This window comes from Schistocerca piceifrons, chromosome 9 (genome assembly GCF_021461385.2).
Source record: "Schistocerca piceifrons isolate TAMUIC-IGC-003096 chromosome 9, iqSchPice1.1, whole genome shotgun sequence".
NCBI lineage: Eukaryota > Metazoa > Arthropoda > Insecta > Orthoptera > Acrididae > Schistocerca > Schistocerca piceifrons.
The window spans coordinates 200,561,940-200,587,821 of record NC_060146.1 but is presented as its reverse complement, the minus strand read 5'-3'; the positions used below and the strand labels follow the sequence as shown (position 1 = coordinate 200,587,821).

Sequence of the window (25,882 nt, the reverse complement as noted above, 5' to 3'; positions counted from 1 at the left end):
TTGGGGACTCGTTGTGCTTTGGATTGTTCTCATGGACTTTGGTTGTGATGTCCATGTTGTGAATTTCTGTATTGTTTCCCTTGTGTTTTGTGTAATTACACAAACCTTAATAGAAGTGCCTGATCGTAATAAGTTGGAGTTTTCTGTGCGTGGTCAGTCACTATATTCAGAAAAGCCACAGTACTATTGATCAGTGGAACAAAAAGTATATCTAATATAATCCTATACTGTTTCATTCTTTGTCCCTTCACGTTTGAAGCATATCCTGTTTTACTCCCTTTATTCTTTTTATGTCTTTGCTAGTCTTCCTTTGTAGCACTGATATTCACGAACTGTGCCTCATTAATTCATTTTCCAACACTGTTAATTTTTGTAAATTTCTCTCCATCATTGTCAGAAATTTTCCCCATAGAGTATTGTGTTCAAATGTGTGTGAATTCCTAAGGGACCAAACTGCTGAGGTCATCGGTCCCTAGACTAACTTATGCTAGTAAGAACACACACACACACACACACACACACACACACACACACACACACACACACACATTAACACTTCCACAATTTTTTAATCTACAACTGGGAATTTATTGTATTTATAGATACTCAACACACAGTCTACTCCTTGCAAAGAGCACCTATTGAACCACCAAACTTAAAAAACACCCATCTGCTGGACTGACTTCTTCTGTAGTTTCACTCCATGGAACACTGTACAGCACTTTGGGTTACAGTTTAGGGATGGTGAATAGAAACTGTATGGTACCACCTCTCCTCTTTCTGACCAGATGCTAGAGTTGAAACTTTAATCACACCAGAGTTCAAACAATTTCTCATGAGTGCACCACTTTGATAAGGTGTTAAAACAACTGTCTGCTTTAGTACTTCTAACAGTTGCCAAAAACATAGTATGAAAGTAAAATTTGTAATTAGGGTGATATTTCTGTTTCTTCACAGGCCGGCCGCGGTGGTCTAGCGGTTCAGGCGCTCAGTCCGGAACCGCACGACTACTACGGTCGCAGGTTCGAATCCTGCCTCGGGCATGGATGTGTGTGGTGTCCTTAGGTTAGTTAGGTTTAAGTAGCTCTAAGTTCTAGGGGACTGATGACCACAGATGTTAAGTCCCATAGTGCTCAGAGCCATTTGAACCATTTTTTTTTCTTCACAGGCAAATTCTCATCCAACTACAAGATTACCATCGGAGCAGACTTCGCCCTGAAGACACTGCAGTATGACCAGAACACCAAAGTCAACCTCCAGTTGTGGTCAGTATCTCTCTCTTTTCTCAGAAGCTTCTTTATTTGTTCTACTTGCCCATAGCACTGCTTACTGTATAATATGCCGAGTGGGGAATGGGTGGGTTGGGAAATGTGGTTGTCAGAGGTGGTTGAGTGTCACAAATACAATGAAAATATCTCCATTTATTGCTGTGATTCAGTTTACAATGGGACCCTTCAGCAAAGATAGTCATATTGTGCTAATCCCATAGGCTAGTGGGATGGGTGCCCAAAATTAAGATATTTGAAAGGAAAATATTTTAGTTAAAATTCAGAACAATAGAGACACGGGTAAATTCAATTTTATTTCTTTATTTTTCTCATCAGTCTTTGGAAGGGCATGATATGACCCATTGCAACTTCCTCTCATCTGCCAACCTCTGTCTCACAGTAGCACTTGTACACAATGTTCCAATCTCTGGTTCTCCCTACTGATTTTACACCCTACTGCTCCCTTTAATACAATGGAAAGTTAATCCCTAATGTCTCAACACATATCCTGTTATCCGTTTTTTCAATGTTTCTACATACTTCTGTCTTCACCAATTCTGTGGAGAACCACCTCATTCCTTACATTATCTGCCCGTCCAATTTTTCAACGCTCTTGTGCACCACAAACATCTCATATGGTTTGTTTATCTTATTTTTCAGTTTTCCCACAGGCCACGATTCACAACGATATAGCATTGTGCTCCAAAAGTACATTCTCAGAAATTTCTTCTGCAGACTATAGCCAAGGCTTGATACTAGTAGACTTCCCTTGGCGAAGAATGCTCTCTTTGCCTGTGCTACTGTGCTTTTGTTGTCCTCCTTGCAATGTCTGCCATATGTTAGTTTGCTTCCATGGTATCAAATTTCCTTCCATCTACTTTATCTTCAATTCTGATGTTAATTTTATCAGTACTCTCATTTCTGCTACTTCTCTTTACCCTTTCTTTCATTTACTCTATGTTATGTGCTCGGGAACTGTTAATTCCATTCAGTATCTCCAGTAATTCATCGTCACTTCCAGTGAGGGATAGCAATGTCTTCAGTGGATTGAACTGATGTGTTGAAGTCTGTTTACCATGGTGGCAACTGAATGTAGCAGTGGAATGGTAGGTACTGGACTGCAATAGAGTAAGATTTTAATATAGTGGTAATTTTTAGTTTCCAGAGGTCTCCACAAAGAAATTGTGGGCTATCTTCTAAAAAACATATTGCAGTTAATTTCATACAGTTAAACCAAAGCACTCTGAATGAACCATCAATTGAAACTAAATAAAAAAATTATATTAAAGATCTTGACCATTAATGTTACAGCTTGAACCAATAATAGAATAACACACTTCAGCCACAGCTTTAAATACTTGATTATTAGCTCAGGTCTGTACATTTCATGTGTGTGCACTGTACAAGTTAAAAGTACCACTAGTGTCAATGGGCCACTTTACTAAAACACACAGAAAGGAAAGTTGCACACATCCTATACACTTGAATATACAAGGAATATAATGACTCCATGGACATAAAAACATGAAATGATTGCCAAGCGTAATTACTAATGAAGCTATGTTTGGCAGTACACTCAACTTCACAATCCGAAGGCGCAAACATCTTCAGTTTATGTAACATCAGTGCCTAGTTAGCTCATACTTTTCATTAATAGACTTCTACAAACTAATTGGAATGCAAACTGATTTTTGACAAGAAAAGCCACTTAAAACCATGTTCAACTGAAATACTTATAATAGTGCCAAAGCATAAACAGGGACAGTACAATCAAAATGGGCCTCCCACAGAACAAAACCCACTGGCTCAGATTAACATATAAAGATTCACCAGATCCAACTGAGTCTTGCTGCACAGATGATGTGGCTGTATATCACCAGCGCATATGTCTCAGTAACCAATAGGCAAGTTTAAACCTTGGCTAGCACAAAACTTCAGTGCAACAATGTGACGCGCTGCCAGACAAAACTGTTTGATAACAACTTTCCTCTTGGTGCACCACACCCCAATAAACAGAGGGTAAAACCCATCCACTGCAATGCATGACACACCTACACTCTTCCACACATTGTATACTAAAAAAGGTCAAGCGCAGGATCAGTGAAGACACCCCCTCCCCCCCTCATACCCACTGTGCGGTGTTAAAATCCCCACTTTTGTCTTCACATGTGTCCTATCGGGCTGCAGTGAAGGCCATCATGTCAGTGTGCAGCAACATAGTAATTTGCCGCTCTCCTCGAGTATTGATAAGAACCACTGCATGGTTCACTTAACATACACACTGACAGAAAAATGAAACTGTGACACCAAAAATAATTAATGTAGAGGAATGAAATTTTGGGACTATACAGGGTGATTCAAAAAGAATACCACAACTTTAAAAATGTGTATTTAATGAAAGAAACATAATATAACCTTCTGTTATACATCATTACAAAGAGTATTTGAAAAGGTTTTTTTTTTCACTCAAAAACAAGTTCAGAGATGTTCAATATGGCCCCCTCCAGACACATGAGCAATATCAACCCGATACTCCAACTCGTTCCACACTCTCTGTAGCATATCAGGCGTAACAGTTTGGATAGCTGCTGTTATTTCTCGTTTCAAATCATCAATGGTGGCTGGGAGAGGTGGCCGAAACACCATATCCTTAACATACCCCCATAAGAAAAAATCGCAGGGGGTAAGATCAGGGCTTCTTGGAGGCCAGTGATGAAGTGCTCTGTCACGGGCTGCCTGGTGGCCGATCCATCGCCTCGGGTAGTTGACGTTCAGGTAGTTGCGGACAGATAAGTGCCAATGTGGTAGCGCTCCATCCTGCTGAAATATGAATTGTTGTGCTTCTTGTTCGAGTTGAGGGAACAGCCAATTCTCTAACATCTCCAGATACTGTAGTCCAGTTACAGTAGCACCTTTGAAGAAAGGTGACGCTGACGCCTAGTCAACAACGCCTCAAGCGAACAAATGTACATCTAAATGAAACTTTATAGCTCCTTTAATTCGCCGACAGATAGTGCTTAGCTCTGCCTTTTGTCGTTGCAGAGTTTTAAATTCCTAAAATTGTGGTATTCTTTTTGAATCACCCTGTATTTGTCTAGCTAACATACTTCAGTGATTAACATTACAAGATCACAGATTAATGTAAGTGCGAGAGAAGCCATCCCAAATATGAAATTCTGGTACATTAATAACTGGTGTAACTGCCAGAATGTTGAAGCCAGCATGCAAACGAGCACGCACTGTGCTGTACAGATGTCTTTTGTCAGCGGTATGTGGTGAGTATTACCCTCTTGGAAAACACTCCCTGGAATGCTGTTCGTGAATGGCAGTACAGCTGGTCAAATCACCTGACAGGCATACAAATCTGCAGTCAGGGTGCATGGGATAACCACAACAGTGCACATTCAAATCAACCCTCCCCCCCTACACACACACACACACACACACACACACACACACACACACACACACACACATGGCTGCAGGCCCACAACTGGCCTCCTGTTAACCAACACACAGCCACCATTGGTACTGAGGCAGAACCAGCTTTCATCAGAGAACTCAACAGGCCTCTACCCTGCCTCTCAATGAGCTCTTGCTGGACACCACTGAAGTCACAAATGGTGGTTGTTTGCGGTTAGTGTATACACGCTACAGTGTGTCTGTGAAGTAAACGATTGGTAACAGTTCATTTTCTCACTGTGGTCCCAACTGCTGCTGCAGATGCAGTATGATTAGCCAGAGCTATACACTGAACACGACGATCTTCCCTCTCAGTAGTGACCCACGGCCATCCAGAGCCGTGTCTTCTTGCGACCGTACACTCTCGTGACCATTGCTGCCAGCAATAGTGTGCACTAGCTACATTCCTGCCATGTCTTCCTGCAATATTCTGGAAGGAACATCCAGTTACTCATAGCCCTATTAGATGTACGCAATGGATAGCCATCGATTCCACTGGGCTGGGAATGCTAGCCCCTTGGCTGCTGAGCAGTAGCTCATGGCGGCAAAGGCGGCAGCAGCTGCTGCATCATCTGCATGGGATGGAGCGTCGTGGACTGACTGCACATCGTGGTCCACGACAACTGATGAATGACAGTGGGATCGGGCTTAAATGTGATGCTACCTGCCAACTGCATGACGGTGGTGCATTAGTATATTGTGGCAAAGCCCCTCACGTTGGGCATATTTGGTAAGGTATTGGCATCTTTCCGAACGTGGCCAGGTGCTAAACTGGCTTAAGTCACCAGAGTGATTACTTACTGTAACTGTTCCGGTCTGTCTGTGCACTTAGTCTGATGTAACATCTCAATCGTCCGGGTGAAGGCTGGCATGATGTCTCCCCATTTCCGTGTCCAGCAGCTTCCTCTGCTCCAGGTCTTGGGTTTCTAGAATATTCTTGCATCCGAAATTTTAATCCCACTCCTAAACATATCTGTTCTGTCACACAGCTTAAGTACGAGAGAGGCAAGGACGGACAGCCTAAGTCAGCTGCCCTGGCACAGAACTAAAATGCAAGAGAGTGAGGTCACAAGTGAGTCTCTGCAGGTATGATGTCTCTCTGCCACAGCTTTGGATGGGTTATCGAAAGAGTGTTAGGCTATGCTGTATCCTTAGGATTCTGTACTGGCCTCAGACACTGGTCCATCAATTTGAACGCTGTTGATTGGCATGCGTGCCCCCTCTAGAACGACTGGGTATGGGAAGAAAAATCTTAATGAGAAAGGGAAGGTTCATAAAAATTATTAATTTCTAAGGCACAACATTGTGACTGAGAAATGGGGATGGTCCTATTACAGACTTACATAGTAAGGGGTAACAGAATTAAGTTGATATTCCAATTTGCTTTACATTAATTACATTAACTGAAAATATAAATTACAAATATAAAAAAAATTGTTGCCTGTTCTTTACAAGAGCCAGGCTGTTGGTATTGTTATTCCTGATATGGTGGCTGTTGATAGCTGACTTTCACAGATCTGCTTGTTGAATATCTTAACATAACTAACATGAGAAGGGGACTTGGAGAAAATACTACAAATAATTTCTGCAATTATATATTGTGTGAGTAGAGATGTCAGTGAAGGCAAAACTATATTTTGTACATAAATGCTGAAAGAGAAATTCGAAAGAACAATTGTTCCAAAAACTCAAGGAATAAAAATTACTGCATTGACTGAATTTTGACCAGTTCGTGGTTGTTTTATATATTATGGATGAAAACACTGAAGACAATGGTGTAATATTCCACAGTACTTGTTTTTTTTTTTCTTTTCTTTTTTTCCTTTTTTTTTTTTCTCTTTTACAAACCAGTTTTCAGGTGTTATGCCATCATCAGGTACAAAGAGGAATATGTGTAACTTTCTGGCAGATTAAAACTGTGTGCCCGACCGAGACTCGAACTCGGGACCTTTGCCTTTTGCGGGCAAGTGCTCTACCATCTGAGCTACCGAAGCACGACTCACGCCCGGTACTCACAGCTTTACTTCTGCTGTTGACTTCATTAGTGTTGTGTTGTGCAGCAAATTTGGCAGCTGGATGGTTAAGTTATCAGTTGGCCACATTTTGACAATGGCCATCCATGTGAGTGGACTCTTGGTTACTTGTTGTGGCCACATAGTACACTGTACAGTAAGTGCAGCATAGCTGATATATGACATGGCTGCTTTCACACTTGGCTCAGAACTACAGAACTTACATGTGGGTCAACCACAAGGGAATGGCCCATGGGTGCAGGATTGGAGTAGGGACGGAGAAGGATATTATGTGGGTAGCAGACCACATGATGTGGGTAGAATATCCCTCATCTCAGGGCACAGTGAGAGGTAGTCAGAGCCCTGGTGAAGGATGTAGTTGGACTCCTCAAGTCAGGGTGCAACTGGATGATTAGATGAGTTCTGGTCAATGGCTGGTTAATGGGCGATGGCATGGGAAATCTGTTTATGGATGAACTGGATAGGATATTGTCAGTCAATAAAGGCTCTGGAAGATTATCGGTATATTTTGACAACTTTTGCTTTCCACTGCAGATGTGGCATCCACAGGTGGCGGGACTGTACGTAAAAGACTTTCCGACATGGAATGGGTACCTTGATATTTGGTGCACATGATATGAACAGAGTTATTTATGGAGCCTTCTGAGAGGTGGAGGTTGGCATCCAGGAATCTGGCTCATTGAGTTGAGAGGGACCAGATGAAGCTGATTTGGAAGTGGGTTGTGGAGGAAGAAGCAAATCTTGTCCCTGGAAAGAGCCCAGGGTTTTAGGTGTTGGCTGGGTAAGAAGGATCTCTTCAGATAGACAATTAATTAATTGGCATAGGATAGTGCCACACAAGAACTCATGGCAGTATCATGGATTTCTTTATACGTTAGGCCTTTGAAAGTGAAATAATTCTGGGTCAGGATGTGGTTGGCAAGGAGATTGGGAAAGAGGTGGTAATTTTGGCATCATGACAGTTTTGGGAAAGGTGGTGATCCATGGGCATGAAGGATTTTGGTGTAAAAGGATGTCAGAGCCACCGTGACTGAAAAGCACTCTGGTTTTAATGGGACAGGAACTGTGAAAAGCAGTGAAGGAAGTTAGGAGTATCTTGGCTGTAGGATGGGAAGTTATGGATAATAGTTGGGAATTATTGGACAATAAAGTCAGCAGTTTATTCAGTAGGAGCATTTTACCCAGCAACAATGGGATGGCCAGTGGGGAGACCTATGGGGTTGAGTTCATGGAGTTCATGATGTAGGTAACAGGTAGAAGTGCAAAGGGCTGCTGGTGTGAGGAGGGAGACGAATTCAGGCATCGGGTTTTGGGATAGATCTAAGGCCTTGAGGAGCTGCTGGAGGTCCTTTTAGACTTGGATGATGGGGTGGGATTGGGATGGGATGGGATGACGGTATCATGGTTGTAAGATTTGTATGCATAAGTGTCAGAAAGTTGGCGAAGCCCTCAGTCACATATTCACTATGATTTATGACTACTGTGGTGGAAGGATGAGAAGGTCTGGATTATTTTTCAGGTAGGGAAAACTGTGTGTTCCATAGGAATGGTTTTGGACTCACTAGGGAGGGATTTAAGAAAGGAGAGTGAGACTTTAGGTAGACCCATGCAAGCACAAGACAGGAGTAGTTGGGACGGCCTCCTCAGATGGTGCTGGGAATGCTGTTCCAACACTTGAAGGACAAGAAATTGTATTGCAATAGTAGAATTAGTGAAGTTATGGCCACAGAAGTAAGAGGATTATGTGAAAGGATTAGAAGCTGTTGAATATGGTTTGAGCTTTGATTTTATGATTATAAAGGACCAGATGGGTGAGGGTGAGGGAGAGGAAGTGATGGAATTAGAAAAGGTGAAGGTTCTTGCAGTAGGATGAGTGACAGCCTGAGATGCCAATTTTAATGGTAAGCCCATTAGGTGGATACCACATCCTGGACAATCTGTTTGTAATATCAGACCTGTTGAAGCACTATTTTGGTCAGCACTCACTTGGAACATGTCACCAAAGTTTACTGCTCAATATATTTTCTTCTCAGAACAATGGCAGTTAATTATTATGTAGTTCATTACTTAATGTATCATATATTGCATCTATGTTCAATAGTTTTCATCACACTTCCACTGAAATAATTTCTCTTATCATAGTCCTGAATCAAACTTTAACAACTGTCACCTATGCAAATGAACCAAAATATTCTTTAAATGCAATAGCTTGAAGTCATTGAGCCTCAAAAAATTTCAGAGCCACACACATTTATCCATGTACCTTATGATGGCGTAACAGCCAGAAACTGGTTTGTACAGGAAAATAATAACTATTATAGAATATTACACCACTTTTATGTATGTTTTCATTCATAATATAAAATAACAAAAGAGGAGGCTGTAAATAAACACACAGGAAGTAGAGAGGAAACGAAACAAACATGTGGGTGAGCCTAATAACATTATATGTCAAACTTATGCTACAACTAAATTTAAATTTGAAACTGAGGTATTATCTCCAATTGGAAGATGCAAGTAATAGGATTCGTTAATGAAATAAATGAGTAACAAATTACTGCAGGAGTGATATACACAGTAAAACAGTTTGTATTTTATTTTTATAATGCATTAAGCCACTTAATAGTCTCTGATAAGCAAATTTGAAGAACTCAGTGGAACGGTTAGTGTAGAGAATTGTTCAGCAGCAGTCAGGTGATATTTAGCAGTGACAAGCTAATTATAAGTCCTGATGCTGTCAATCCTGGTGTGAGAGAAATGTACAGCCTTTGCAACAAGGCAGAAGCATGTACTGTGCTGAGTGGGGACTAAGTGTGATAGCCAGAGTTTATCAGTGGCTGTCGTGTTCATTTACACATTCTCTGTTAATAAACAAACATCTTGCAAAATCTTCTTCTGAGACCTTGTTATTCTTGCTCACTTGCCACATATTTGCTTTCTATAGCTATTTCTGGTTACTGGAACTGGAAATAAAAATTATTTCAACATAGATGTTGGGTTCCTGCCTGTGATTCAAAAGTGAATCTTACATTCCACTGCAAACTCTTTAACAGGTTACCAGCACACACCAGGGATGAAATTTCCTGCTATTAAAAAATGGGGTAACAGTGTAGCTTATTAGCCACTCATTGGAATTTTTATCAGACTATTTAACCTAGGGGATGTATTTCAGTCAAAACCTGACCAATAAAAACTTGAGCAGTAATTTATCCAGTATGTAGATGGCAGCGACAGCATGCCCTGAAACTGGTAGTTTCCTAGGTGCTTGATATCCTCATGGTAGACAAAAATGACAGCCGAGTAGTGTGAAAGTAAGAAAAAGGCCTCTTTCTATTATTATTCTGCTTTTCTACTAATATACTGTCATCCTTACATTCAGTATTAAAAAAAAAAAAAAAATCTAAAAGCATTTCATGCGATTAACAGTGCCAGCGTATTAGCACTACTCATACTTGACTGTTAGTGCACTTTCATACTGGTGCTATGCAATTACTGCTTCTAAGTGTTCATGTATAGCTTAACTGAATACTTTCCTTCATGGTCAGATTTACAGAGTGCACAATTCGTGAATGAGTACGGTAGTAGATTTATTCTTGCAGGCAGTTTGTTGCACTGACACAATATTTTTTTTCAATGTGACCCCCTAAGAGTACAAAAAACACCATCATTAGATAAATGAAATTCTTCCACACCATGCTGACATTTTAGCGGGGCATTAAAATCTTAGATCAGCTGTAGTTGTGTTTGTAATCAGTGACTCAGTACATATATCCCAACAGACTTAAATAAGTAGCTGTTACATCCATCTCTAAAAATTAAGATGGAATTGACTTTTTTTTATCAGTTTTATTCCTCAAATATTTTCCATAATTTTATCAAGCATAAAACTGAGACATCAACAACCACTTTTTAATATCTTTTTAATATCTCCAGCTAATGGTAGTTTTGCGGTTTTTCTAACATTTCATCAGCAATTGAGGGGAAGGTTTTTGAAAACAGTAGCCATTTTTTAAAACGGTAGCCATTCATCATGGTAAAATGCCAGGAAAAAAGATCTAAATGACAGACAGCCAAAGATACCAAAACGAGTGTCACCCTCCCCAATGTTTGGTGCCAAGTGTGACAGTTTCAGAGTTTTGAGATAGATAAAACAGCCTTGAATGTTGACACAAACAGTGGCCTTATGATACATTCAGCTTATTATCTTACATTTGACATGAGGGCAGACAACCACAAGTTTTGATAAATGTGACTGACCAGATCGTGAGCGGCCATGTGGCTGCTACCACAAACAGTCCCACAGAGACTTTGCTAATGTTTAGACCTAAGAGCAAATTGTAGGTGCACTTATGTGTCCACTGCCAAATTTGAGAAAGAATTTTATATAAAATAAAACACTTTGTAATGTAAAAAACTGACTTGATTCATAATTAGTGCTAATAAAAACATTCAATTTTTCATTGTGTGCTTCACTTAATTGTTTAGATGTGGTTGGAAGTGAAAAAGTTTCTTATATAGTTATGACCCTTACCAGTTTTGGGTAAGATTCATGTGATCTGTATACCCTTTTGATCATATTAAATTTAAGGGGTAAAGAGAACTTGTCTACCAACTACAAGGTGATACTGTGATGATGATATAAACTTTCAGGGATGATGGTGAAGGACGAGTATACGAATTTGAGGTAAGGGATCTCTGGTCTGGAAAATAGAGCTGAATGTTATAAATGAAAATCTTTCTGATAACCGTGACAGTAGACCTCTCTACAGCAAGCTCTATGCTTTCTACATTTTGAAGTGTGGTAGTATAGAACAAAACAGGAAAAAAAGTCCAGGAAACATACTGTCTTAAGTGCATGCCTCAGAGAGCTAGGAGCACTTCATCTTCACTTCCGTGAAACACATCTCTTCTACTGAACAAGTGCTCATACCTCTTACGATACGCATTTTAGAGCCTGTGCTTACTAGACACTTTTCCTTGTTTTGTTCATGCTAAGGCTGTTGGTAAATATCAAAGTGCCAATATTGAGTGCCATTTTTTGTACATATTTATTTGAAGTTGTTATTTTGAGATTGTAGAAGAACATAATATTACTTTCTCTGTGTGAAGGAGTCTTACTACTTTTTGAGTCTTCAACACATCCGAGCTTTCTCTTTGACTGTATGAAGCAAATATATGTGCCACAAAAGTAGTAGTCCGACTGCACTAGGGGTTGATGGTGTGAATGGAATAACAAGATTTCCTATGTGAAGAAACAGCGCACCGGTTATGTTAAAAAACAGTTGCTGAAAATGATGAACAAGAATCTAAATGACAAGATTTGTCTCTGTGGTGGGTGGAGATGTGTAAGGGGACACTACCAACAGAAATTGCAACGTTTAGCTTCACCTGCAATTTTGACAATACAACCACTAGGTCGCTGGCATTGCAGAAATGGAAAAAAGGGAAGTCGACATGAAGTGTTTCGGACAAATTCAATATGTGATAAAATAGAGTGACGGGCTCATCGGACGCATTTTACTGTGCCACTTACATGCAATTACCAAAGTGGTTATTGCCAAGTGTGAAAGTGCATTCCAGAATGAGATTTTCACTCTGCAGCGGAGTGTGCGCTGATATGAAACTTCCTGGCAGATTAAAACTGGTAGGTAGGAGACGAGGTACTGGCAGAAGTAAGGCTGTGAGTACCGGGCGTGAGTCGTGCTTCGGTAGCTCAGTTGGTAGAGCACTTGCCCGCGAAAGGCAAAGGTCCCGAGTTCGAGTCTCGGTCGGGCACACAGTTTTAATCTGCCAGGAAGTTTCGTGAAAGTGCATTATTTTCCCTCACTTCTTGCTCTAACGGGGATAGGCAGGTTGCTGGTTCATTGATGTACAGCATAGCTAATAATTAATCAGTACTTAAATACACACTCTAAAACCAGCACTATATTTACAATGTGAAGGCGACATTTTTATGGGCCGGAATGTCGATATTTTCTTTTTGCCATGTATATGCAACTTCAGTACTGTTCTTGTATGGGCAATTAAAATTATTAACTATCTTCAGCATTTTTCTGTAAATTCTTTACAATCTTTTCTGCTTTTCATTTCAATCTGCAGCTGTTGATTTCTTATCCAGACACAGGACCCAGTGCTCAATTTCTTGCATTCAGAAACTTTGCCTGGCTGCTTATTTTATTCTTCAGCAGAAGAACTGAACAGGCCTTTTCCCTGAATTTGTATATCTGTCAACCCTGCTCCCATTTTCTGGGCACTATTTTCTATTATACACAATATTTGCACATACTTTTGAGTTTCTTTTCCCCTTTCCTGGTGGGCTTTAATCGGGATATTATGTCCATATTCATACAGTGTCTACTATCTCATCAAAATTTTAATATAACAATCCTCTTAAGACCATAGCACAAATTTTACCATTATTCCTACAGCAGCAGCATTAATTGGCCACCAAAATAGCATTGCTCATGCAAGAGGCATTTGCTGTTTACTAACATTGATGTAAGGGGCCACATGAAAATGAGACATGTGGAAGAAAAATAAATAAACTGTTTATTAATTCAAAAGCAATTGTCATACATGTTAATACAGTTATCCCATTGAGTGACAAGCTATTCAGTGAGTGTGATGAAGCATTTGCAGATGCCTATAAATGGCCATGAAATGTCTTTCTCAAAGGCTCCAAAAACATGGAAATCACATAGAGAGAGATTGTAGGATGTCAGGGCTTCCCAGCTAAACTTCAACAGCATACTTGAGACAACCATGGCAACATATGGCGGGCATTATCCTGCAACAGAATAATGCCATCTGTCAATGTATCTGGGCATTTGGACTTGACAATGCACTTCAATCCCGCAGATTGTGGATGTTCTTCACAGTGCTGTTCTCTGGCTGCTGATATAATTTTTTTTTCTTTATTCCTGATACTATACTGATTGCAAATAGGAATATATGTTTGACTGTTGTCTTTCTAATGAACAACATAGTTTTTAGGATTTATATGTTAATTGTAGTGAGCACACTTGTTTTTCGAAATAGGCCATGGTGTGATTCCTATTATTTCGGTCCAAATACCAGATTTTTGATTTCATAGTTCAGATGTGAGGAAAACAAGACATTGTATGCAGAACAAAAGTATCTTTGCAAACCTTGCTAACACACTGCTTAGAGTCAATAGGTGTGTCCCATTTCAGCTTGCCTTGAACAGATAAACCAAGGACACTTAATTGTAAACTTCATTTTGGCCGTCTTGAAACTTCATTCATGATCATGTCTCTGGTAAGCACCATGATGTCTCCCTACAGAAAATCTGGTCTATGTATTGCTGTAATGTGTAATGTATCTTGGGATTCTCTGGCCAGCAACATGCAGCCTGCATTGGCTGGCCACTTAAAGTCCAATTTCTTTCAGTGAAGTTAAGGACTTGATATAACATCCTTCAGTGCTCCAATTGAGTTTAACTTATATGCAAGAGCTACAGAGTATTCTGTGATTCAAAAGAGTAAATCTGACACATTTTGTTGTGTTTGTGGATTGGTTGAAACTTAGCAATATGGAATTGCTCAATTTGATATAAAGCCACTTTTAACATAAACATATTTTTTTTTTCTCTTGTGATCTATATTCCATTTGCAATACATATACTAAGCATATGTGATATCTACAAATTATTATTGAAGCTCAATTGTTCAAAATTTTATTGACCAGAGCATAGTTCACAGTCTGCTAACAACAGTGTAAATCATTCATGTATAAACATTTTTATTTGCAGAAATATTCGAAACATACAATTCGAGAAAGCTACATCCTCTAACAAAATTTGACCCTGCAAATAATTCTTTGTTTAGAGTGACATATCTTATTTGAAAAGCTCATCCCAGACTTTCTAAAGAATATTTTGCCTGTTCGGGTGGTCAACTTAGTTCTTCAAAACATGAAAAACTGTGCAGTGTTCACAGCAGAGTTTGTATATGACATTGCTGCTTTTAGAGGTGGCCTGGCCTCCTACCACAGGCTTACCCTACCCCATCAGAGGCTGCGCGCCACCAATGAAAGCAGCCATGTCATACACCAACTCTGCTGCAAACACATCACAGCTATTTATGTTGTTGTGACTCAAACCAGCTGTCCATCAAGATAAATGGCCACTGCCAAACTGTTGTCAAGAACAAATTTGACAACCTGGTGGCACACCATACTCACTTTCAATGGCTCTGCTTCACTACCCGAGCCATCTGGATCCTCACCTCCACTACCAGCTTATCTGAACTATGCTGATGGGAGTTATCCTTCCAACACAACCTCTCTGCTCTTGCAACTGTTCTGATCTCAATCTCATGTAACCCACTGTCCCTGCACCCTCCACCCAACAGTTTCCCCATTCTACTGTCTTGTCATCCCCTCCCAATACATGTCCCCACACCGCCTTCAGCATGTGGCCCTTCTCAACGGCTGTTGCAATTGTACCAACCCTTATACCCACCACCTGTCCTTCCCACATTCCTAGCTGACAAACTGGAGACGTCCCTCAGAGTGGCTAGCCACCAAGCCCCCCTCCCCCCCCCCCCCAAGTCCCTCTCCCTGTCTTCCACCTCCCCCTCTCTCTACCCACCCCACACAACTCTAGCACCACCACGACCAGTATGGGCATAATAGGTAGGTGTGTGTGTGTGTGTGTGTGTGTGTGTGTGTGTGTGTGTGTGTGTGTGTGTGTGTGTTTACACTCTACAAATACTTTGCTATGGCACTTATACTCAAACAATGTAGTGTGTAATTATTTTAAAAATTACTTGAAGACCCTTCTGATCGATAAATGCACTGTAAAGGAGGAAGAGGAGGTTATCGAGGAACATCATTGGCCGTTCAGTGAACTTAGAAGGTAACTTTCAAATCACAAGAGACAACACCTTCAATGATTGAAAAGTTCAGTTTTCCTTATCTCCTGTATAGCATAAAGAAAAACAGAAGTTAAGAGTTATGAGCCCATCATACAAATTTTGTGCCTCAGGTCTTTATTACTTATTGACTCTCAGTAGATCATCCATGGGATTTACTGTTCACACAATGAGTACAACTATCAAATCATATAAATAATTACTGTGTATCTTAACTCCTTTAATGCATGGTACTGCAAAGAAGTCTCCTTAGACCATTAGACTATCCTAACATACGACAGCCCATGTAAGTAACACCTTACAGAGCCAGGCCACATATATAAATGCCACTTAGGTCGTAAACACTAAATGATGAGGGTAGTGGCGAATGTAACAGTGCTCTAGCCCCCCTTACATTGACAGCACTATCCGATGGCATAACAAACTGTCTTCAAATGAATCTTAAAAAATTAAAATTAGCTGTATGTTACATATAATAAATGTTAGCCAGCAAAATAAAAGCAAACAAGTAGACTATAAGTGAACATATCATGTGGTTTTCTTCGTAATATTTGCTTTATTACTTTTTGAATTATTTTTTCTTTTATTATTTGATCTTAGAATGAATATAAATACAAACATTTAACATCATACTTGTCCTATTTTCCATAGTGTAATGAATTTGCATGGTATAAAGTAGTACATATCAGCATAGTCATAACTTCGCAATTCACTACTTCCACAATGTCGGCACTGTTTTACAAAATTTTCACATGTAGATGATCGTTCAAGTACTGCTAACAACTCAGTTGAAGAGGCAACATTTGCTGTGACATGCTGAAGTGAGCACATATGCTTACTTGTAACATGTTTTATTTACTTTATTTTGCTGCACATTACTTTTTTATTTATATAATAGAGGGAAACATTGCATGTGGGAAAAATATATCTAAAAACAAAGATGATGTGACTTACCAAACAAAAGCGCTGGCAGGTCGAAAGACACACAAACATACACACAAAATTCAAGCTTTCGCAAAAAACTGTTGCCTCATCAGGAAAGAGGGAAGGAGAGGGAAAGACGAAAGGATGTGGGTTTTAAGGGAGAGGGTAAGGAGTCATTCCAATCCCGGGAGCGGGAAGACTTACCTTAGGGGAAAAAAAGGACGGGTATACACTCGCGCGCACACACACACATATCCATCCACACATATACAGACACAAGCAGACATATTTAAAGACAAAGAGTTTGGGCAGAGATGTCAGTCGAGGCGGAAGTGCAGAGGCAAAGATGTTGTTGAATGACAGGTGAGGTATGAGTGGCGGCAACTTGAAATTAGCGGAGATTGAGGCCTGGTGCTAATGGGAAGAGAGGATATATTGAAGAGCAAGTTCCCATCTCTGGAGTTCGGATAGGTTGGTGTTGGTGGGATTTCCTTTCACGCCGATCACCTGCCACTCTACCTAAAACCTCTTTCCTCATTACCTTAGCCAGCTTCATCCTGACCCACAACTTCTTCACTTTTGAAGGCCACACATACCAACAATTAAAGGGAACAGCCATGGGTACCAGGATGGCCCCCTCGTACGCCAACCTATTCGTGAGTCGCCTAGAGGAAGCCTTCTTGGTTACCCAGGCCTGCCAACCCAAAGTTTGGTACAGATTTATTGATGACATCTTCATGATCTGGACTCACAGTGAAGAACAACTCCAGAATTTCCTCTCCAACCTCAACTCCTTTGGTTCCATCAGATTCACCTGGTCCTACTCCAAATCCCACGCCACTTTCCTTGACATTGACCTCCATCTGTCCAATGGCCAGCTTCACACGTCCGTCCACATCAAACCCACCAGCAAGCAACAGTACCTCCATTACGACAGCTGCCACCCATTCCACATCAAACGGTCCCTTCCCCACCTGACAACAGCTTTCGCATCCCGTAACTACCCTCCCGACCTGGTACAGAAGCAAATAACCAGAGCCACTTCCTCATCCCCTCAAACCCAGAACCTCCCACAGAAGAACCACAAAAGTGCCCCACTTGTGACAGGATACTTTCCGGGACTGGACCAGACTCTGAATGTGGCTCTCCAGCAGGGATACGACTTCCTCAAATCCTGCCTTGAAATGAGATCCATCCTTCATGAAATCCTCCCCACTCCACCAAGAGTGTCTTTCCGCCGTCCACCTAACCTTCGTAACCTCCTGGTTCATCCCTATGAAATCCCCAAACCACCTTCCCTACCCTCTGGCTCCTATCCTTGTAACCGCCCCCGGTGTAAAACCTGTCCCATGCACCCTCCCACCACCACCTACTCCAGTCCTGTAACCCGGAAGGTGTACACAATCAAAGGCAGAGCCACGTGTGAAAGCACCCACGTGATTTACCAACTGACCTGCCTACACTGTGATGCATTCTATGTGGGAATGACCAGCAACAAACTGTCCATTCGCATGAATGGACACAGGCAGACAGTGTTTGTTGGTAATGAGGTTCACCCTGTGACTAAACATGCCTTGGTGCACGACCAGCACATCTTGACACAGTGTTACACCATCCGGGTTATCTGGATACTTCCCACCAACACCAACCTATCCGAACTCTGGAGATGGGAACTTGCTCTTCAATATATCCTCTCTTCCCGTTACCCACCAGGCCTCAATCTCCGCCAATTTCAAGTTGCTGCCACTCATACCTCACCTGTCATTCAACAACATCTTTGCCTCTGCACTTCCGCCTCGACTGACATCTCTGCCCAACCTCTTTGCCTTTACACATGTCTGCCTGTGTCTGTATATGTGTGGATGGATATGTGTGTGTGTGCGTGAGTGTATACCCGTCCTTTTTTCCCCCTAAGGTAAGTCTTTCCGCTCCCAGGGTTGGAATGACTCCTTACCCTCTCCCTTAAAACCCACATCCTTTCGTCTTTCCCTCTCCTTCCCTCTTTCCTGATGAGGCAACAGTTTGTTGCGAAAGCTTGAATTTTGTGTGTATGTTTGTGTTTGTTTGTGTGTCTATCGACCTGCCAGCGCTTTCTTTTGGTAAGTCACATCATCTTTGTTTTTACTTTTTTATTTGTAACATATAGCTAATTTTATTTTTTAATGTTCATTTATAGATATGAAGATGACCTATACTGGCTGTACCCAGTTATTGAAAACAAAATAAAGACTCTGACCTAGACAGTGTTACTCAATCAAATAGAGTGGTCAACATTTCCCATATGATGAGCAGCTACATTAAAGAAGTGTCATTTGAGTGATCTGGAAGGGCATAGATGAAGAAAAGATGAACCAGAACTGGTGGTTGGTTGACCTGAGCACACAGTTAATTTGGTTATGCTCTGTGAACACCCTTCTCCTGTGTTCAGTTTCTGCAAATGGAAAATCTTTATTTTGCAGTAATGTAGAGGGCTTCTGGCAGCTCCCAAAATGAACATTCTACATAATAATTGGATAATGTCAACAGATTCATCAAAGTAGTCTTAAACTGCCCTTTTGCACAATGTCAACTTCGTTCAACCAGTTCTCTCCAAGGGAGAGATAATCATAAAAACTTAGATCTATACTAACATTAAACAGATAGCTTTTGTAGCCGCTGTCCTTAAAAATATATACATTGCCTGCCTTCATTAAAGATACAAAGGCAAGGTTCAATTTGTCTGCTAGTGAATTCAGTAATGTGTGTGCTCTCCAAAAGAATACGTCCATCTTGTGAAAGAAATGCTCTTGTGGCAAACTGCTATTCTTCACCCCGCACGATGAAAGCGTTGTCTATCAACACTGTATCGAAGCAGCCATGTGTTAGTAACTTATCTGCCCAGCACTTCCAAGGCCGAGGGGTGCACGCCACGATTGTCGGGGAGTGTCTGGCCTGCTGACCTGACCTGCTGACTTCGTCTGTTTCAGGGATATTGGAAGCGAAGAACGGGTTCGGTACATGAACAGAGTGTTCTACAGAGATTCGTGAGTATACAGTTCTTTATTTTCTTTCACAAATATGAATTTTCATGTGTTTCAGGGATATTGCAGGTCATGAACGTTTTGGGTACATGACAAAGGTGTACTACAAATATGCGTGAGTACCAGTTTTTTAATTAATATTTCTGACAAAAGCACAAGTGTCTTGCACATAAATCAGAATGTGTTGGTAAGATGCATGGTGGTCTACTGCAAAGCATGGATAGCAGGCATAAAACGGAGATAATATTTTGCTTCTATGTCAAATCTCCCCCCCTAAAATGCACTGTTGTTGTTGCTGTTGCTGTTGTTATCGTCACTGCTTCTTCATCTGAAGACCGGTTTGCTGCAGCTTTCCATGTTAGTCTATACTGTGCAAGCCTCTTCATCTCAACATAACTACTGCAACCTATAGGGGTCAGACAAAAAACATGGGAAAACAGGGAGAAATACATGCTTGAACATAGATGCAGATGCTAGTCGACCCTGTATTTGATCGTGAACGGCACCTGTGCAGTTGAAAATAAGTAAATCTGGAAGTGGGAAAATAGCTGGTGCTTGTATGGTGGATGCTCTCATAACCAAGGCAGCCAAAGTGTTAACATCACACACAGAGAGAGCCTAAAATCATCATCCAGCAAGTCACAATAGTGATGAAACTGTGTGTCAAGTGATCATAACAGTCAGTTATTGAAGACAATTATGACAAAAAATATGAGGAAATCATCTGCTAAAATCATTTCAGAACTGAATGTTCCACTCGATAAACCCAATAGCTTCAAAAAATAACTTGAAGGATACTCCATAAGCAGGGAACTGTAAGGCAAGGAGGAATTCCAAAACTACTTATCAATTATGCAAATGCCCATAACAGGAAAACTTGGTCTATGGAGCAAAGGAAGAAAGTCATTTTGTCAGATGAGTCTTGCTGGTCACTGTTTGCAACTTCTGTCAGAGTTTACATCCCACGAGTGAAATACGGTGGGGGTCTGGTAGTGATTTTTGCATCCATACCTTGGTACTCCATGGTCCCCACGGTTACACTGTAAGGTTGCGTTACTGCCAAGGATTATGTGACCATTTTCATTGATCAAGTGCATCACTGATCAGGTGCATCCCCTGGTACAGCATTTGTTTCCCAATGACGATGCTACGTTCCAAGACGGCAGGGGTTCTTGTTCACACTGCTCACCTTGTCTGAGACTGGATCTATCAGCACAAGGGTGACTTATGGTACCTCTCCTGGTACCACATTCACCAGATCTTACACAGTCACAAGATCTCAATACTACAGAGGCTTTGTGGTCTACAGCGGGGAGAATGGTGCGTGATAGCCACCCATCTCCGTCATTACTACCTGAACTTCCCACTATTTTATATGAAGAACAGTACAATATATCCTTGGAAACCATATGGGACCTGTATTTATCCATTCATAGGTGACTGGGAGCTGTTTCTTCCCTTTTTTGTGTTTCCATAATTTTATCTATCACCTATAAATCCCCGGGTTCGATTTCCGGCGGGGTTAGGGATTCTTCCTGCTTCGAGATGACTGGATGTTGTTGTGTCATCTTCATCATCATCATTCATCCCCATTACAGTCGGAGGAAGGCAATGGCAAACCACCTCCGCTAGGACCTTGCCTAGTACGGCGGTGCGGGTCTCCCGCATCGTCCCCTACGCTCCTCGGAGTATGGGACGACATCATCATCATCATCATCATCATCATCATCATCATCATCACCATCACCTATAAATCCATTTGAACCTGCTTACTGTATTTGAGCTTTCGTCTCTCATTTCCCTCGGTAACCAAATAGACGATTCTTGAGGCATCAGGCTGTGTCCCATCAACTAGTCTCTTTATTTTAAACAAATTTCTTTTTTTCTCTAGTTTCATTCACAACCCATCTAATCTTCAGCACCACACTTCAAAATCTTGTATTCTCATATTAATTACCATCCCCATTTTACTTCCACAAAGATTACACTTGAGACAAATAGTGAAAAATACTTTCTAATACTTAAACTTCATCATTGACAAATTTCTCTGTTTCAGAAAACTTCCCTTGCTATTTCAAGTCTGTATTTTAGATTCACACTGCTTCAGCCGTCATCAGTTATTTCGCTGCCCAAATAGCAAAACTTGTCTACTATTCTTAGTGCAACATTTCTTAATCTAATTACCTCAGCAGTGCCTGATTTATTTCGACAACATCCATAGTCTTGTTTTACTTTCCTCGAAGCTCATCTCGTAACCTGTTTTCACATTATCTGTTCTGTTCAACTGATACTCTAAACACGTAGCAGTCTCGTGAAATAATTTTAATGTACCAGAAAACACGAAAAATATCTTCTCTCCTCCTAGATTTCCTTTAATGCTTAGCCAGTGTACAAAATTAATATCATGAGTACTACACTACGGCCTTGTCAAACTCTCATTTCTGGAGTTTTCAACTACTGACTCCCTTCCACATTCAGCTCTTGCAACTGTAGTTCAGTCAGTATGATGTGAAGATAGCATCTACTACAATCAGTATAATTTAATATTATGGCAAGGAATTACAGACCGTGGACTTGTTATCTAGTGAACTGTCCCCCACACTCTTTGAATTACTCAACAAAGCAACAGCAATCGTAAAAAATTTTCTGAAAAACCATTTTCTACACTTGCAATGATGGCCAACAAGGCAGGCAAACGTGGAAGATTGGGAAATACTATCCATTGTTCGTCGAAGGTGGCTTGCATATTTGGTCAGGCCAAAACAAGTCTGGAGCAGTTGCTACCTTGACTTGTTTATACTTAATACAGGTGTACTGTATCCTATGACATTTGAAACTGACACACTTTGTGTTTCTCTACAACACACAAAAAGTGGCATGTAATGTACAGGCATCCTTACTACAAGGCAACTGAAAAGGAGGGCTTGCAAAGAAGCGTTTATCTACTCTGCAGAAAAAGTTTTACGTCCGTGTGCCTACTGCTGCAGATTTTGGTCAGTGGAGGGCAACGAATGGTATTAGTATCATGGATGCCTTTTAAGTTTTTACACAAAAAAAAAAGAACTGACACATTTGCATCCTTTCGGACCAATTCCGGAAACATTTTCTTCACTTTCTATATCTACAGATATATTTCGCAAACCACCATACAGTGCATGTTGGAGGATACCTTTCACCATTACCAACCAATGCCTCCCCACCAGTTCTAATTTCTCTTATCTTGTCCCCCATGTTCCTTATGCGAAATATATATTGGTGGCAGTAAAATCTTTCTGCAGTTAGCCGCAAATGCCAGTTCTCTAATTCTTCTCAATGATGTTACTTGAAAAGATCATCTTCTTTCCTTCAGGGATTCCTGTCCGAGTTCACGAAGCATCTCCATGAAACAAACCTACTGGTAACAAACCTAGCAGTATTCCTCTAAACTGTTTTGATGCCTTACTTTAATCCAACTGCATGGGGATCTCAAACATTTGAGCAGTATGAAAGTATGAATGGCACTAGTGTTCTACAAGTGGTCTCCTGTATATATGAGCCCCACTTTCTACGTATTTTCCCCGTGAATCAGAGTTGACCATTTGTATCCCCTGCTACCAACCTATGTGGCTATTTTATCCCATTTCGCTTTTCAATGCTACACCTAGATATTTCATCAATGTGATTTTCAAGCAGCAAACCATTTGCCAACCCCTCCCCCCGACACACACACACACACACACACACACACACACACACACACACACACACACACACACACAAACAGCACTATTTTCAGCAACCTAAATTGCCATCTTCATATCTGAAAAAATATTACATAATATATCTAAAAAGAAAGATGATGAAACTTACCAAACAAAAGCGCTGGCAGGTCGATAGACACACAAACAAACACAAAATTCTAGCTTTCGCAACCAATGGTTGCCTCGTCAGGAAAGAGGGAAGGAGAAGGAAAGACAAAAGGATATGGGTTTTAAGGGAGAGGGTAAGGAGTCATTCCAATCCCGGGAGCGGAAAGACTTACCTTAGGGGGAAAAAAGGACAGGTATACACTCGCACACACACACATATCCATCCACACATACACAGACACAAGCAGACATTGTCTGCTTGTGTCTGTGTATGTGTGGATGGATATGTGTGTGTGTGCGAGTGTATACCTGTCCTTTTTTCCCCCTAAGGTAAGTCTTTCCGCTCCCGGGATTGGAATGACTCCTTACCCTCTCCCTTAAAACCCATATCCTTTTGTCTTTCCTTCTCCTTCCCTCTTTCCTGACGAGGCAACCATTGGTTGCGAAAGCTAGAATTTTGTGTTTGTTTGTGTGTCTATCGACCTGCCAGCGCTTTTGTTTGGTAAGTTTCATCATCTTTCTTTTTAGATATATTTTTCCCACGTGGAATGTTTCCCTCTATTATATTCATATCAAAATATTACATAACTTTTTTACAGTCTAATAGTCATTATTCACTATAAAGAAGCAATTCTAATACACATATTACATATCATCTACACACATGGACCATTGTGCCCTTCTATGTGGCCATTTAGTCATGGGCATATGTGGGAATAACTGTAATGTAAGTAAAAATGGTTATGGAAAATCAAAATATAAATCGGTTAGCAGTAGTGCACAGCACTGCACATCAGCAAAGTTTGCACTGATAAACTATATTGCAGTGACAGACATAACAAAATCTTTATTGTGTTCACAATGTGCCCACTCTTCCTTACAAAACAGACCTTGCTTGTAACATAGCGAGGCAGATTACAGCGAGAAATATTGAGACTGTTCTGAATAAAAATTTCAACACTCGTATGTTCTGCCCTGGTGATATGACACGATACATTCTGCAGCATTTAAAATGCATGTCCTGCCTGAAAATTCACTGCATTCCTATAAATAGTTTTGTTCCCTCTGTAACACTTTCGTTGCTGTAGCATTTTGTGTTAGGTGTAATTTTGCTGCTTGCTTTTCCTTTCATGCTTGCTTTCTAAACACCTTAACCTTATCTGCAACTCTCTTTCCAGCAGAATTTGCTATATAAACTAAAACCTATGTACAAATTCAAAATTGGTGACTAACCTGACAAGTATGTGGGAGGATCTAGAAGGCTACTGTTGCTATAGGAGCACTGGAGTGGGACTTTTCATTCTCAGTGTCTTATTTTCTGCAGTCGCTTTGATCTCTTCTTAGTGATTTCCTATCACTTGCATTTTCCTTACTTTATTCTGAAATATGTGGTATCTCCAGTGATTTAACTCAATATGTAGGAGCTCTCATAACATGCTATTATTACTGCTTTAGGTGTATTAATCAGGCCATGACTCTGTTGTGTTGTTAACTTATAAGACTAATCTGCACTAGATAAAATAATTATACTTTATGAACAATAATGATATAGATGTATATCAAGCAACACAATCAAAATAAAAGTGCCACAAAGCTGCTTTACTTGGGAATGCCCTAGACGATGTGGTATGCACCTGTTTCACCTTGAGGAAAAGTTCCGCATCGTTTCTCTTCATATGCTTCAGTGTTTTGCTTGCTCCGGGTTAGAATATGGGTGAGCAGCCAGTGTTACATTGCAACTGAAGGTAATAGTGACAACTGGTCAAATCACAAAGGCTGCAGGATTTCATTTATGTTGATGTGGATTACTTACCATGTAGACACATGTGCACTAACTATGCTTCAATGCTTTAAGATCTCAACTGATGTCTTTAAACACTTTTATACTGCCTTAAGTAGCGCTATTGACATTTTCTTACCTGCCTTTTGATCATATGGACCCATAATACTAGAGTTCATACAAAATAAAGAGACACCACTGCAGAAAGGCATTTTTGTCCCAGGTGCAGGGGATTTTGTTCCGTTGTTCCGAAGGGACACTTGCCACGGTTGTCAACTACCAAACTGCATATTTTCACCACTCTACTACATAGTACGGCACCACATTCTTCATCCACAGTAGGTGCAGCAAAAGTTCATCATAATCAAGCACATGTGACTAAATGTGGTCCAGTCACATTAATTTGACCACCTACCATAATTTCCAGTGCAGACATGCAAGAGGAGTGTCAATGAGTGTCTGGCAGGTACCCCACAGCGATGCCGACTCCAGTGCCGTGGACAGTGCCACGGCACAAACAGCTCGATCGAGGTGTTCCCACAGAGTCTCGATCGGATTTTAATCCGAAGAGTTTGCTGACCAGGGAAGTAACGTAAACTCAACCTGGTACTCTTAGAACCACACGTACATTTCGAGCTGTGTCGCACATTGCA

The 25,882-nt window shown here is 40.8% G+C and overlaps 1 protein-coding gene and 1 non-coding gene across 2 annotated transcripts in view; both read left to right on the top strand.

The window, feature by feature from the left end:
- Positions 1–25,882, top strand: part of LOC124716855 (ras-related protein Rab-32-like) — a 355,100-nt gene that overhangs the window by 309,863 nt on the left and 19,355 nt on the right. Inside the window, exons 3-4 of the mRNA XM_047243407.1 lie at positions 1,169–1,265; positions 19,660–19,716. Coding sequence (XP_047099363.1) covers positions 1,169–1,265; positions 19,660–19,716 — 154 coding nt within the window. The remainder of the gene's footprint in view (positions 1–1,168; positions 1,266–19,659; positions 19,717–25,882) is intronic.
- Positions 12,465–12,539, top strand: Trnas-cga. The gene has a single exon. It is a non-coding gene; the product is annotated as a tRNA-Ser (tRNA).